Raw genomic sequence first — 15,794 nt, forward strand, 5'->3', positions numbered from 1 at the left:
ATTGTGGCCAACTGGGGAGTGAACCAGAGGATGTAAGATTTTTCTTTCTTTCTGTTAATTCTGACTTTCAAATAAAGTCTTTAAAAAAAATAAACTTGAACAAGTAAAAAGATCATAGCTTGCTGGGATTATAGGGCAGGGCTATAAACAATGATCAAATAAAAAGATGTCCATTTCACTCATTATACAGTAGATTTTTAAATAATCACAGGTCATTAAAACTATAGTAGTATATCAATCTTTTTAACTTTTATTTTTTTTAAAGATTTATTTATTTGAAAGAGTTCCAGAGAGGTAAAGATGGTGGTGGTGGGGGGGGTGTCTTCCATCCACTGGTATACTCCCCAAATGGCCACATAGGCTAGAGCTGAGCTGAGCTGAGCTGAAGCCAGGAGTCAGGAGATTCTTCTGGGTCTCCCTCGTGAGTATAGGATCCCAAGGACTTGGACCATCCTCTCTTGCTTTCCAAGGTGCATTAGCAGGAAGGTGGGGAGCATCCGGGACTTGAGCCAGTGCCCACATGGAATGCTGACACTGCAGGGCAAGGCTTTAACCTGCTGTGCCACAGCACCTGTCTCAAGTAGTATATTATTCTGAACCATTGGTTTGACTAAGATATGAAAGTTTTATATTTACAAGAATACTGATACACACAGGCCTTTCTTTTTTTGTTTTGCTTTTATGATTTTTTTTAAAAAAGATATTTATTTATTGGAAAAGCAGAATTACAGAGAGAAAGAGGAAGAGGCAGAAAAATCTTCCATAAATGTCCACAACGACCAGAGCTGGGCCAGGCTGAAGCCAGGAGCTAGGAGCTTCCTGCAGGTCTCCCATGTAGGTGCAGGGGCCCAAGCATTTGGGTCATTTTCCATTACTCTCCCTGGTCTATTAGCAGGGTCCTGAATCAGAAGTGGAGCAGTGGGACCTCGAACCAGTGCTTGTATGAGTTGCCGTTGTTGCAGGCAGCAGCTTAACCTGCTAGGCCACAAGACCAGCCCCTGTGATCTCTCTCTCTCTCTCTTTTTTTTAATTTTAGCTTCACATATAAGGGAGAATATGAGATTTAGCTTATTTCTGTGTTCAGTTTATTTCATTCAACATGATTTCCTCTAGTTGCATATGTTTAGATGCAAATGGTAGAATTTCATTCTTTTATATAGCTGAATAATATTGTTTATTTTACTTTGTTTATCCATTGATCCGATTTTAGATCACTTAGTTGATTCTGTATTTTGGCTATTATCAACATACTGCTGTAAACATGGTGGTGCAGGTAGTTCTCTGATACAGTGAATTCATGTCTTTTGGGTATATACCCAATAATGGGATTGCTGGATCATATAGCTAGTCTGTTTCTAGTTTTTTTTTTTTTTTTTTTTTTAAAGAACTCTCCATACTAAGAACGGGTCATCAAAGAAGGAGGTACCTTTCTCTGAAGGGAGGAGAGAACTTCCACTTTGACCGTGGCCTTGGTCTAAATATGATCAGAGTCAGTGAACTCAGGGGGCTTCCATACCCTTGGCAGCTCATGACAAGAGCCTAGGATGATTACTGATGCCATAAACAAGAGTGTCAATTTGCTAAGTCAACAACAGGAGTCACTGTGCACTTACTCCTCATGTAGGATCTTTGTCCTTAGTGTGCTGTACATTGAGATTTAATGCTATCACTAGTACTCAAACAGTATTTTTCACTTTATGTTTCTGTGTGGGAGCAAACTGTTGAAATCTTTACTTAATGTATGCTAAACTGATCTTCTGTATATAAAGAGAATCGAAAATGAATCTTGATGTGAATGGAAGGGGAGAGGGAGTGGGAAAGGGGAGGGTTGCAGGTGGGAGGGACGTTACGGGGGGGAAGCCATTGTAATCAATATTCTGTACTTTGGAAATTTATATTCATTAAATAAAAGTTAAAAAAAATACTGAAAAAAAAAAAACTCTCCATACTGTTTTCCACAGTGGCTGTGATATGTTTCCTTTTTATTTTATTTTTTTTAAAGATTTTATTTATTTATTGGAGATGTAGAGTTAGAGACATTGAGAAGGAGAGACAGAGATCTGCCATCCTCTGGTTCATTCCCCAAATGGCTGCAATGGCTGGAGCTGCGCCAATCCGAAGCCTGGAGCCAGGTGCTTCTTCCAGGTTTCCCATGTGGGTGCAGGGGCCCAAGGACTTGGGCCATCTTCTACTGCTTTACCAGGCCACAGCAGAGAGCTGGATTGGAAGAGGAGCAGCTGGGACTAAAACTGGTGCCTATATGGGATGCTGGTGCCACAGGTGGAGGATTAACCTACTGCACCACTGCGCTGGCCCCTATCTGTCTCCTTTTGAAAGAGTATAGTAGTAATTCTCTTGCTTGGATATATCATAATTCATTTTATTAATTCCTTATTGAAAGATGCTTAGATTATATCCAGTTTCTCAACATTACAATTAATGCTGTTGTTATATGTTTATATATCTGCAACTTTTCATACATTGTAGAAATATTTCTATAGGACAGATATTTGGAAAGCAATATGACTGGGTCAAAGGATATTTGAATTTTTTTTAAAGATTTATTTATTTGGGGCTGGTGCTGTGGTGTAGCGGGTAAAACCACTGCCTGCAGTGCTAGCAGCCCATATGGGCAGCGGTTCGAGTCCTTACTGTTCCACTTTCAACCCAGCCTTCTGCTATGGCCTGGGAAAGCAAAAGATGGCCCAAGTCCTTGGACCCCTGCACCTGCGTGGGAAGACCCAGAGGAAGCTCCTGGCTCCTGGCTGCAGATTGGTGCAGCTGCAGCCATTGGGGCCAATTGGAGAGTGAACCAGCAGATGGACGACATCTCTCTCTCTGTCTCTCCTTTCTCTCTGTAACTCTTTCAATCTTTTTTTTTTTTTTAAGATTTATTTATTTGAAAGGCAGAGTTACAAAGATTTTTTGAATTTGCAATCTTGATAACTGGGGCCGATGCTGTGGCATAAATGATTAAGCTGTTGCCTGCAGTGCCGGCATCCCATTTTGGCACCAGTTTGAGTCCCGGCTGCTCCACTTCCAATCCAGCTCCCTGCTTATTTACCTGAGAAAGCAGTGGAAGATGGCCCAAGTGCTTGGGCCCTTGCATCCATGTGGTAGACCCGGAAGAAGCTCTGGCTTCTGCCTTCGGCCTGGCTCAGCCTCAGCTGTTGCAGCTATTTGGGGAGTGAACCAGTGGATGGAAGATCTCTGTCTCTCTCCCTCTGTAATTCTGCCTTTCAAGTAAATAAATAAATCTTTAGAAAAAATGTTGATAACTATTGTAAAATTGGTTCCCAAAGCCCCAAAGTTTTTATCAGAATACATTCCTATCACCAGTTTTTAAGAGGACCTTACACCTAAGACAACTTTTTTCTTGTGAATTTAAATTAATAGATGAAAAATAATATCTTACAATTTTACTTTGTATTCATCTTTATTTTGTTAGTAAATTGTGTGGTAGCTTTTTATAAATAATGATATAAATTCATTGTATGTAGTTGTATGACTTTCTTCATTATTATTTTGCTTTAAGTTTAGTTACAGTGTTTACAAGAAGGAACTAGTTTATTCATAGTAATTAATTACTTCAAAATGTTGCTCCAGAAATTGGCATTGTGGTGCAGCAGGTTAAGCCACTGCTTGCATTGCTGGCATCCCATATTGGGGTGCTAGTTCAAGTTCTTCCAGTCCAGCTTCCTGCTAAGGGATCTGGGAAGGCCCAGAAGATGGTTCAGGTACTTAAGCAGCTGCCACCCATGTGGGAGACCAGGTAGACTTCGTGGTTCCTGATTTTGGTCTGACCCACACTTGGCTATTTCAGCCACTGAGGAAGTGAACTAGCAGATGGAAGATCTTTATCTTTCTTTCTTTCCCTGTCACTCTGTCACTCTCTCTGCCTTTGAAAATGGTGAATGAATGAATCAGTCAGTCAATCATGGGGGAGAAAAATGTTGACCCAGAAATTGGTGCTAAGTGGGTATTTGACCAAAGGAAGAAACTGTTGGATTGTTACGTGACAGAATTTTTTTCCTTCATTGTCCATGAAAATAACATAGTTATCTAAGCGATCTTTTTGTATGTACACTTTAAGAGACACTGTATTCATTTGATAAACTTCATATTATGATAAATTTGGAATTCAGTTAAGGGCAAGGTAATATGTGCATTGTGAAGATACACTAAAATATAGGTGGTTATATCATTTTTTAACATTAGTGACAATTGAAATTATTAGACTTACCTTCTATCAGTCTTACTGCTGGAGCATATGCCATTTTTTTTGTCATAGATAAAAGTGTTTAGAAATGTAATTACAATTTGCATTTTTATGCTTATTCTTCCCCTGCGCTACCTTATTGATGCACACGGAAGGAATCGGCAAATTATCAACTGCTGATGGTAAAGCTTTTGCAGATCCTGAGGTACTCCGAAGACTGACATCCTCAGTTAGTTGTGCGCTGGATGAAGCTGCTGCTGCACTGACAAGGATGAGAGCAGAAAACAGCCACAATGCAGGACAAGTAGACACGTATGTGTTTAATGACTTCTGCTGTGTATTAGACATTTTCTTGAGTGGATTTGGGAAAGTAGCTTTGGTATAATGTATATTTTGGAAGAGCTTATCATTTTTAGCCAAATGCCTATTATATTTAAGTGTATATATGAATGTGTATATGTTATATTATATGGTTATAAAAATTGGTCCACATCTTATTTATTTAGCATTCTTATGGAATGTACTATGCTAGAGTCTGTGGGAAATTCAAGTTGAATAATACATGGTTTCTACACATGATTTACGCATGGATTACTACACATAATGGAATAATCTGATTGGTTATGCTATTCAAAAATGGTCTTTGGTCTTAGCAATATCAGCATCACCTCAGAACTTGATAGAAATGCAGAATCTTGGGTCCTACCCAGATCTACTGAGTCAGAATCTGCATTTTGACGAGAAATGTGAGTGATTTTTATGCATGTTAAAGTTTTTTTTTTTTTTTTTTTTTTTGACAGGCAGAGTGGATAGTGAGAGAGAGAGACAGATAGAAAGGTCTTTCTTTACCGTTGGTTCACCCTCCAATGGCTGCTGTGGCTGGCGCACCACGCTGATCTGTAGCCAGGAGCCAGGTGCTTCCTCCTGGTCTCCCATGTAGGTTCAGGGCCCAAGGACTTGGGCCATCCTCCACTGCCTTCCTGGGCCACAGCAGAGAGCTGGACTGGAAGAGGGGCAACTGGGACAGAATCCAGCGCCCCAACTGGGACTAGAACCCAGGGTGCCGGCGCTGCAGGCGGAGGATTAGCCACATGTTAAAGTTTGAAACTCATTGATTTAGTCATTTTGCAGTAAAATTGTTTTCTTAGATTTTTACCTCCATTGTTACCAAATAAAATTTTAAGCCATAGAACTATAGCTCAGAATACTTTATTACACTGATAGAATTTAAAAACTTGTGCATATAATGCTTTTAAATACTTTTTTTTAAAGTTTTGTTACATATTATTAGATTTTGAAGGGTGAAAATAGCAACTATTTTGAAATTCCCATCTGACTTTCTGGCTTGGTTGATATATATATTTAATTAAAGTTGCAAACAAGATGCTCAGCAAGTAAGATTTGTTCATACAATTTTTTTTCTTTTTATACTTAATGTATTTTTGTCTTTGGATCCTGAGTCTTTCTATATTAGTTAATTGTTGAATGCTTTTAATTTCAGTCGAAGTCTGGCAGAAGCCTGTTCGGATGGGGATGTGAATGCTGTACGCAAATTGCTAGATGAAGGAAGAAGCGTAAATGAGCATACAGAAGAAGGAGAAAGCCTGTTGTGTTTGGCTTGTTCAGCAGGGTATTATGAATTAGCACAAGTAAGCAGAAGTAATCCGTACTGATGAAAATTGTGCAAAGATTTTGTGGTTTTATTCATTCTTATTCTTTAAAAAGAAATTATGATTGGTTGCCAGGGTCATTTTTTGGAGTAGGTTAATGGCACAGATGTACAATGACAAATATAGTAATAAGAGATGTTAGGGGAAGTAGGTAAGAAGTATATGGGAACCGTTTATGTTACTACTACAGGTTTTGATTTGCAAATTTAAAGCTGTTCTGAAATAAAATTTTGAAAAAAACCGAGATATACTAGACTACTTCATGGGAAGGGGAATTAAAAGATAAATTTATGGAACAACGATGTGATGTAGTGGGTAAAGCTGCCACCTGCGGCACCTATATGCCATATGGACTTCAGTTCAAGTCCCAGCTGCTCCACATCCAATCCAGCTCCTTGCTAATGTGGGGAATTCCGCAGAAGATGGCTCAACCACTTGGGCCTCTGTACCCATGTGGGAGACCTGGAAGAAGGTCCTGGCTCCTGGCTTCAGGTTGGCATGCTCTAGCTATTGCAGTCATTTGGGGAGTGAACCAGCACGCTGATGGAAGATCAATTTCTCTCTCTCTCTCTCTCTCTCTCTCTCTCTAACTCTGCCTTTCAAATAAATGAATAGATCTTTAAAAAATATTTGTATTGGTCCAAACATTTGAAATCCATGCATACAAAGCTCATGGAAAATGTATGTTATGAAATAATTCTGTGTGGATTTCAAAACTGCTTACACCAAAATGAGTTTACCTTTTTTATTTTCTTTTTTTCCTAAGAGGTTTATTTATTTATTTGAAAGGCAGAGAGATAGGGAGAAACAGAGAATAAGATCTTTAATCTACTGGTTCACTCCCCAAATGGCTACAACAACCTGGCGTGGGCCAGGCCCAAACCATGAGCCAGGAAGTCCATCTGGGTCTTTCTCACTAGTGGACCATCTTCTGCTATCTTCCCAGGCACGTTAATGGGAGCTGGATTGAAAGTAGAGGAGCTCAACTCAAACAAGCACTCCAATATGGGATGCCCAAGCAGTGGCTCAACTTGTGGTGCCACCACACCAACACCTGCCAACTTTTTCAAGCCTCTCATAGAATTCATTTTGTTGGCTATGCACGGAGGTTCATTTTTCTGCTATGTACTTAAAACAAATCCTACTTACTTAAACATTATGTATGGGTTTCAGAAATTTTTTGTGTCATATAAACTCAATTTATTTCATTTTTTCCCACACTTTTTGAAGTACCATTATACTGTAAAGTAATAGTATCTTACCTGGCATTTTGAGCAGTAAAAACTAGCATATTTTCCCACAATGTTGATTTTTGATTTTTTGTCACCCTTGCTGTAAAAGTATATTTTCCCAGGTTTGATATATTTTCTGGAAATGCTATTAATAGTAAAAACTGACAGTTTTTCTCCCTGTGTATATGTGTTTTAAAGGTATTACTTGCGATGCATGCTAATGTTGAAGATCGAGGGAATAAGGGAGACATAACTCCCCTGATGGCAGCTTCCAGTGGAGGTTATTTAGATATTGTGAAATTATTACTACTTCATGATGCAGATGTCAATTCCCAGTCTGCAACAGGTATGTAGATAATTATGTGTTAATTGAAAAAGAAATTAAGTTACCATACTTATTCTGAGAGCTAAAAATTTGATTCCTGAGGAAAAGCAATAGATTTCCAAAAATTTTTTGTACCAAAATAAACTTATGTTTTAATTCTGCTTTTCCACAAGTTTGAAAAAAATTATGTGTATATTTATTTGAGAGGCAGAGACAGAGCAAACGAACTGCCATCTGGTTCACTCCCTGAAACTGGGAAATCAGTCTACTCCCACATGGTTGACAGGGACTCAACCACTTGAGCCATCACTGCTGCCTGCCAAGGTCTTCATTAGCAGGAAGCTAAATTCTGGAGCCTGAGATGGGCACTGGACTTGGCCAACCCTAATGTGGGATATAGATGTCTTAACTTCTAGGTTATATGCCTACCCCTGTCTGTGAACTTGTTGAAGCATCCTCATATATCTTGAGTTAAATATGTAGATTTGATAATGAGTTTCCTTGGATGTATTATGCTTTAAGAGGCAACCATATGATTTTTTAAAATAAAATAAATAATGAAAACACTGCCATTTTTCATAGCATGATATAGTCTAATTTATTTTCAAAATGAACACGACATTCTATAAAGGACTGTAGGTCATTTTGCTGTCTAGTTTGTCTTTTAGTAGTATATACTTCGATTATGTCTGAGAGAGTTGAACAGTTGAATTCTAAACAGATTGAGTTCTTTTTTTTTAAAAGATTTATTTACTTATTTGAAAGTCAGAGTTACACAGTGAGAGAAGGAGCGGCAGAGAGAGAGAGAAAGGTAGGTCTTCCATCCCCTGGTTCACTCCCCAGTTGGCCGCAATGGCTGGAGCTGGGATGATCCGAAACCAGGAGTCAGGAGCTCCCATGTGGGTGCAGGGGCCCAAGGACTTGGGCTATCTTCTGCTGCTTTCCCAGGCCATAGCAGAGAGTTGAATTGGAAGTGGAGCAGCCAGGACTTGAACCGGCGCCTATATCTGATGCCAGTACTGCAGGTGGCGGCTTTAAATGCTGCACCACAGCGCTGGCCCCACAGATTGAGTTCTGAAATGATAGTTTTCTTTAAAAGTCTTCTCTGCCTAAATTTGTATATATGAAATTCATGAAACTTAGGTAAGTTAAATAAAAATTTTAAAAAAGTCTTCTGTCCCCTGCTGTTGCATGGTTAAGCGACCTCCTCTCTTCCTTTAATAAAAAGCCCACAAAACAAAATCAAGAAACAAGTGGCAGATCACAAGAATAGTGATCTTTTGGAAAAATGTTTCTTTGAAGGAGTTATGCTGAGGAGGGCATATACATGTCTTTTCTGGTTCATGTTGTAAATACAGGTTAAAGATCAGGGGAAAGCATTTCTCAACAAACTGTCTTATTAAATTTGTAAAGATAAAAGGGTGGGTAAAAGAAAATCAAGAAATGAGTATGCATTGAAAGAAAACGTTAAATGCATTTTAGAGAGAGTTGGTGACCCACTAGACCTACTTAATTTTTTTGTCTGATTATGAAAGCAGTATATGCTCATTCTAAGAATATTTAAACAATGCAGACAAGTGGAAGGGATCGAAGATTACTGTCCTATAATCTTTGTGGCGCAGAAGTAACCATTATTATGTTAATTTTTTGTAATGTTTTTGGTATATAAAGGTAGGTATTGCATTGTTGTTCTTGTTTTTAATTAATTTATTTGAAAGGTAGAGTTACAGAGAGGAAGAGGCAGAGGCAGAGAAAGAGAGAAATCTTCCATCCACTGGTTTATTCCCCAAATGGCCACAACAGCCAGGGTTAGGGCATGCTGAAGCCAGAAACCAGGAATTTAATCTGGGTTTCCCATGTGGGTGCAGGGGCCCAAATACTTGAGCCAGAAATTTAATCTAGGTCTCCCACATGGGTACAGGGGCCCAAATACTTGAGCCATCTTCTGCTTTCCCAGGCACATTAAGCAGGGGAGCTGGATCAGAAGTAGAGCAGCCAGGACTCGAACCATTGCTCATGGGTTCCAGGATTTGAACCATTGCCCTTATGGGTTGCCAGCAGTATAGATGGGGCTTTACCTACTACACCACAGTGCTGGCCTTGCTATTGAATTGTCATACTGCTATTAAAAAATACATACATACTAGACACTGTGTAGTTCTGACTTCACTTATTTTCTCTTTTATCATTTCAAATATGTTTTAAAGGTTGCACAGTGTCCCATTGTATTGCTGTACCACAATTTTTGGTGTGGGAGCATTTACTGATTGCTGAAGCATAGCAAAAGATTTAAAATTAAGAAAATAGGGGCCAGCACTGTGGCGTAGCGGATAAAGCCGCTGCCTGCAGTGCCGGCATCCCATATGAACACTGGTTCGAGAACTGGCAGCTCCACTTCCAATCCAGCTCTCTGCTATAGCCTGGGAAAGCAGTAGAAAATGGTCCAAGTACTTGAGCACCTACATCCATGTGGGGAGACCCAGAAGAAGGTCCTAGCTCCTGGCTTCAGATCGGCCCAACTCCAGCAGTTGCGGCCAGTTGGGGAGTGAACCAGCGAATGGAAGATCTCTCTCTGCCTTTGCCTCTCTGTAACTCTGCCTTCCAAATAAATAAAATTTTTAAAAAACCTTTATAAATAAATAAAATAAAATTAAGATGATAAAAGTAAAAAACTTTCTTTGTGCTCTGCTGTTTTAGTGCAGTGGTTTGAGCTACAACTTGGGATGCTGGATTCCATATCAGTGCCAATTCCAACCAAAGCTGCTTTCCTTCTTATTTGGCTTCCATTTAATGGGTCTGGGAAGGCAGTCAAAGATAGCCCAAGTGCTTGGGGCTCTGCCACCAATTTGAGAAACCAGAATGGAGCACCTACTGTTGTAGCTATTTGGGGAGTAAAGCAGTAGATGGAAGATCCATCACTCCCTTCCTCTGTCTCCACCTCCCTCTTTCTCCTTCAGTCTGTTGGTAACACTGCCTTTCAAACAAAAAAGTCGATCTTAAAAAAAATTCTCTGTGTGTATCTTTCTCTACCTTTCAAGCAAAGAAGGAAGTAGATGGTTAAAAAAAATCACTGGCCGGCCCCGCAGCTCAATAGGCTAATCCTCCGCCTTGCGGCGCCGGCACACCGGGTTCTAGTCCCGGTCGGGGCACCGGATTCTGTCCTGGTTGCCCCTCTTCCAGGTCAGCTCTCTGCTGTGGCCCGGGAGTGTGGTGGAGGATGGCCCAAGTGCTTGGGCCCTGCACCCCATGGGAGACCAGGAGAAGCACCTGGCTCCTGCCTTCGGATCAGCGCGGTGCGCCGGCCGCAGCACACCGGCCGCGGCGGACATTGGAGGGTGAACCAACGGCAAAGGAAGACCTTTTTCTCTGTCTCTCTCTCTCACTGTCCACTCTGCCTGTCCAAAAATAAATAAATAAATAAATAAATGTATTTAATTAAAAAAATCACAAAAACTTGCTTTAGTTAATAGCATCTTGCTATGTACATACATACTACTTTGACAAATGCACAGTAGAGACTAGTTGTAGTGTAGTGGGTAAAGCTGCTGCCTGTGGCACTGGCATGCCATATGGATACCAGTTTGAGTTCCAGCTACTCCACATCCAATGTAGCTCCCTGCTAATGGCCAGAGAAAAGTAGTGGAAGATGGCCAAAGTGCTTGGGCCTCTGCACTCATGTGGGAGACCTGAATGAAGCTTCTGTCTTTGGCCTGACCCAGCTCTGGCTGTTTCAGTCATCTGGGGAGTGAACCAGCAGATAGAAGATATTCATTCATTCATTTTCTCTCTCATTCTCTGTCTCTCCCTCTCTGTAATTCTGACTTTCAAACAAATAAATAAATCTTTAAAAAATACACAACGAAGAGGTTGCTGCCATCAAGGAAAATTTTAATTTCTCCTTGAGAATTTTTGGAGATTATCAGATCCATTGGGTTTTAAAGTTGTTCAAAGAACCTTTTTTTTTTTTCTAACGATTTATTTATTTATTTGAAAGTCAGAGTTAGAAAGAGAGAGAAGGAGAGGCAGAAAGAGAGAGACGTCTTCATCCGATGGTTCACTCCCCAATTGGCCGAAACGGCTGAAGCTTTGCTGAGCCAAAGCCAGGAGCCAGGAACTTCCTCTGGGTTTCCCACGTGAGTGCAGGGGCCCAGAGACTTGGGTAATCTTGTACTGCTTTCCCTGGCCACAGCAGAGAGCTGGATCGGAAGAGGAGCAGCCGGGACTTGAGCCAGCACTGCATGCCAGGGCATTAACCCACTGTGCCACACTGCCAGGCCCTCAACGAACCTTTAAACAAAATACTATGTGAAAGCAAAAATATAATAGTATGCCAATAAAAGGGGAGTTACTGAAATTAGAGTTAGGGTGGGATGAGTTTGGTGTAGCAGTTAAGTTGCTCTTTGGGATGCCTGCATTCCATATTGGAGTCCCAGGGTTGGAGTCTCAGCTCTGCTTCTGATCCAGCTTTCTGCAGATGCACGTGTGAGGAGGTAGCAGGTGTAGCTCAAGTAGCTGGATCCCTGCCACTCTTTTGGGAGACTCAGAGTTCTTGGCTTCCAGATTCCACCTGGTGCATCTCTGGCAGTTAGAGGCATTTTGGGAGTGAAATCATGACTCTCTGTCTCTCCTTCTCTCTCTGTATATCTGTGTGTCTGTGTCTCACTCTGCCTGTCAAATAAATAGAGATAGATGGGAGCTTACATTCCTGGTCCCCAGGCTTTCCTGTTTCCTGTGGTCTCTGAGGAACTTCTTGGTATTGGGGAAAGAGGGAGATTCTAAAGTCCTTTGGAACATAGTTGAAAAGTAACAGATTGTCCTAGCATCTTTAATTTTAAAAGGAAAGTGAGACATTTTGAGAGGCTAGGGCCTGGGAGAGGTCAAGTTTGTTTGTTTGTTTCCCAAAAACAACTTTATTCATGACACATTAAAAAAAAAAATTCCCACCCCTGGAAATGAGCTAAAAAAATAAACAAAATCCACCTTCCACCTCCCTGTTCCCACTTCCTCCCATTCCCTCCAAATAAAAGGGAAAAAAGGCAAAGGAAAAAACAGAAAAAAAAAAAAAAAAAAGAAACCAAAACCCCCCCAAAACAAGTAGTGCATTTCCCCAGGGGAGAGGGGAATTTACACTGGAGCCCCTGGGAGCCAAACGGAGATCTTTGGGGCTACAGAAACCTGCAAAGAAAGACACTCAAAACAGAAAAAGAAACACAAAAGGAAACAAAATAGATCACCAGGCAATCTGCAGGGGCAGGGAGCTGGAAAAAGAAGGGTGGGGTGGGCGGCAGATCTGGCAGGACAGGAGCAGGCAGGAGGGGACTGTGAGAAGCAGGAGGAGATGGAGGGAAGGTCACAAGCGGAACAGTTTGGTGTCCTTCCAGAGCCCTGGATAAAAAGACCCTCCCACCACCCTTGCCCACCTACCCTTGAGCAGCCCCCAAGGTGGTGGAGTGGGGCAGGGAAACACTGGAGCAGCTCCCGCAGTAGAGATGTGTCCACGGCGAATCCCCAGAGTGAATGAGCAGCCCCTGCCCCACTCCCTGGGCCTTCCCCTACTCCCCAAAGCAGGCCCTCCTCAGCAGTTAGTTATAGGATTCTCCCCCCTTCCACAGTATACCTTTTTTATATATATTTTTTTTCCATCAAGGTCATCTTCTGTTTTTCTTTCTTTTTTTAATTCTTTTTTTTTTCCTTCTTTCCTCTTTTTTTCCTCTCCTCCTAATACATACTTTTTTTTTTTTAGTAACGGGAATACCATGATGTCGCTCTAGCCTGGCCCCTGTAGATGTGACCCCAGGGCCTGCTGTTAAAACCACTGTAGAATCTAGAGCGGGAACTGTTGTAGTTGGTGGTCCTGGCATGGTAGCGGGCATGTGGGAAACCCCGGTCTGTTTGTGCCGATGCCTGGTCTGTTGGTTCGTTTTGGAATCACCTTGATTTGTCTTCCTCTAAATAGGGACTCATCTAAGGCCAGGGAAGTTCTCACTGACTCTTTATCTGAGAACTCTATATATGCAAACCCTTTGGGATGGCCACTGAACTTGTCACAGAGTATCGTCACACGGTTGACAGAACCACAGCCATGAAAGTGAGCTTCCAGCTCTTCTGCGGTTGCACCATAGTCCACATTGCTAATATAGATGGAACGGGCGTCAGCCTCCATCCTCTCCTCAATAGACATGATCACTGGGCCAACACTGCCTGGAAGTGGACTCATACTCATCTGCTTCTCTACCTCGTTCTGCAGCTCTTTTAGCTTCTTAGCTTCCTCCTCCATCTCCATGACTCGGGCTTTGATTGCTTTCAGATCTGGGTCCTCAATGGCGCTGTCCCCCGGGTCACCCTCCACCAGTCCCGGCTCCTCCTCCTCCTCCTGGTTGCCGGAGGCTCCCGAGCCAGGCCCAGGGCCCGGAGTTCCCGGGGTGTGCGGGGCTGGGGCAGCTCCTCAGGCTCTAGTTCCTCAGACTCCAGGCCGTTTCCGTAGTCCCCTGCGCCCCCTGGGGCCCCCTCTCCGGCCTCCCGACTGGCCCCGGGCATAAGATGGCGCCCCCGCCCTGGCCCGGAGCCCTGACCGCCTGCAGCCCCAGCTGCTGCCGCCATCGCTGCTCTGTTTTTTTTGTTTTAACTGAAGTGGCTACACTATGTAGAAGGAAGGAGTGATGTTATGTACCTGACAGTGTGCGCATACTCATTGATGAGAGCAGTGATTAAATGTAAGTGAATTGAAGAGGTATTAAGTAGAATGTAGCATAATCTTAATGGTATCTATTGTTTCTTATTTTATTTCTTTTTGCTCTTTGTTAGGAAACACTGCACTGACATATGCCTGTGCTGGAGGATTTGTTGACATTGTGAAAGTGCTACTTAATGAAGGTGCAAATATAGAAGATCATAATGAAAATGGACACACTCCCTTAATGGAAGCAGCCAGTGCAGGTCATGTGGAAGTTGCAAGAGTTCTTCTAGATCATGGCGCAGGCATCAACACTCACTCTAATGAATTCAAAGAAAGTGCTCTTACACTTGCATGCTACAAAGGTACTCATATATGTAAATATTTATAATTATTTTTCATAACAACTCTGAATATTTGGATGTTTGAGGATTGAGTATTTGAGTTAACTTTATATTATTTGTTTTCCTTGTACTGTAAAATGGTCTAGTTTATTAGAGGTTTATAAAAAAGTCCATTTTGGCTTATTTCCTGTAGTATAGTTTCCCAGTGTATCTTTTTTATTATTTTAATTCAAATTTATTCTGTTGCCTATGAAATTAGCACAGATTTAGAGCGTTTCCATTATTTAGTAACTTTTGTTTTATTTTTCTAACCTTTATTTAAAAATATATGTATACACATAATAATAATAATAATACACACTTGATGTAGAAAACCTGAAAAATACAGACTAGCACAAAGAAATTTTAAAATTACATATAATACTATCTAAAGATAAAAAGCATGTAAAATTTTACTGTGTACTTTCAGTGTGTTATATATGTTTATAAACAAATACATATATACATATGGGCTCATATTTTCTAAACAAAATAATCTAACACTATGTAATAGTCTGCTTATTTTATTTAGCAGTATATCATGAAGATTTTCTACATTTCAATAAATATTCTTGCCACACAATTTTTGATGATCACATAGTATTTCAGTTAGGATTAGATTTTGTTGAATAGTCACAAAACTTAAGTTAGTTTGAATAAAAGAAAATTCCAAGGGTAAGCCATTTGATTGCAGGTATGTCAGTTCCATTGTCATCAAGATCTCAAAATTCTCTTTTTCTCCTTCACCATCCTGGTATGTGGTTTCTATGTACGTGGTTACTTCTGAGCCAAAATGTTAGAGAGGGCCACAATAATCCATATTCTAGGAATGATAAAGAGGGTAAGGGCAAAATAGGAAGTGCCTTCCAGTTTAGTAAATTCTCTTAAGGGAGTCTAGAAGTTCCATCTTAAAATTCCCACTTACATTTCATTGGCTACACATTTTTCTGCAAGGGAGGCTGGGAAATGTAGTCTTTTTGTTAAGCATGTTACCACCCAGATAAAACTGGAGTTCTGCTAAGAAAGAATGAGAATGGATATTGGGTAGGGTACTAGCTGTCTCTGCCAAATGCAACAGATGGATGCACCGTAATTGCCTATTGTTGGACACTTGAATTGTTCCCAGTTTTTCACTATTATTAAAAACACTGTGATAACATCCTTGTGCAGACATTTTTGCCTAATCTCTGATTATTTCCTTAGGATAAATTCCTGGAAGTGGAATTGCTGGGTCAAAGGGTATGGACATTTTTAAGGCTTTTGATACATATTGCCAAATTGCCTTCTAGAAA

At 41.0% G+C, this 15,794-nt stretch overlaps 1 protein-coding gene and 1 pseudogene across 8 annotated transcripts in view; one reads left to right on the forward strand and one right to left on the reverse strand.

The window, feature by feature from the left end:
- The window catches only part of ANKHD1 (ankyrin repeat and KH domain containing 1), a 146,805-nt gene that overhangs the window by 46,664 nt on the left and 84,347 nt on the right, over window positions 1-15,794 (forward strand). For 7 of the 8 annotated variants that reach the window (XR_007918974.2, XM_051844279.2, XM_051844281.2 and 4 more), the window contains exons 3-6: window positions 4,375-4,531; window positions 5,721-5,868; window positions 7,320-7,467; window positions 14,251-14,484. Coding sequence is in view for 6 of the 8 variants with exons in the window: in XM_051844279.2 (XP_051700239.1) it covers window positions 4,375-4,531; window positions 5,721-5,868; window positions 7,320-7,467; window positions 14,251-14,484 (687 nt within the window). In the remaining 2 variants the exon portion in view is untranslated. The remainder of the gene's footprint in view (window positions 1-4,374; window positions 4,532-5,720; window positions 5,869-7,319; window positions 7,468-14,250; window positions 14,485-15,794) is intronic. The other variant, XR_011389767.1, reaches the window with a different exon arrangement.
- Window positions 13,186-13,862, reverse strand: LOC100350391 (polyadenylate-binding protein 2 pseudogene; annotated as a pseudogene).

The sequence above is a fragment of the Oryctolagus cuniculus genome, chromosome 6 (assembly GCF_964237555.1).
Source record: "Oryctolagus cuniculus chromosome 6, mOryCun1.1, whole genome shotgun sequence".
NCBI lineage: Eukaryota > Metazoa > Chordata > Mammalia > Lagomorpha > Leporidae > Oryctolagus > Oryctolagus cuniculus.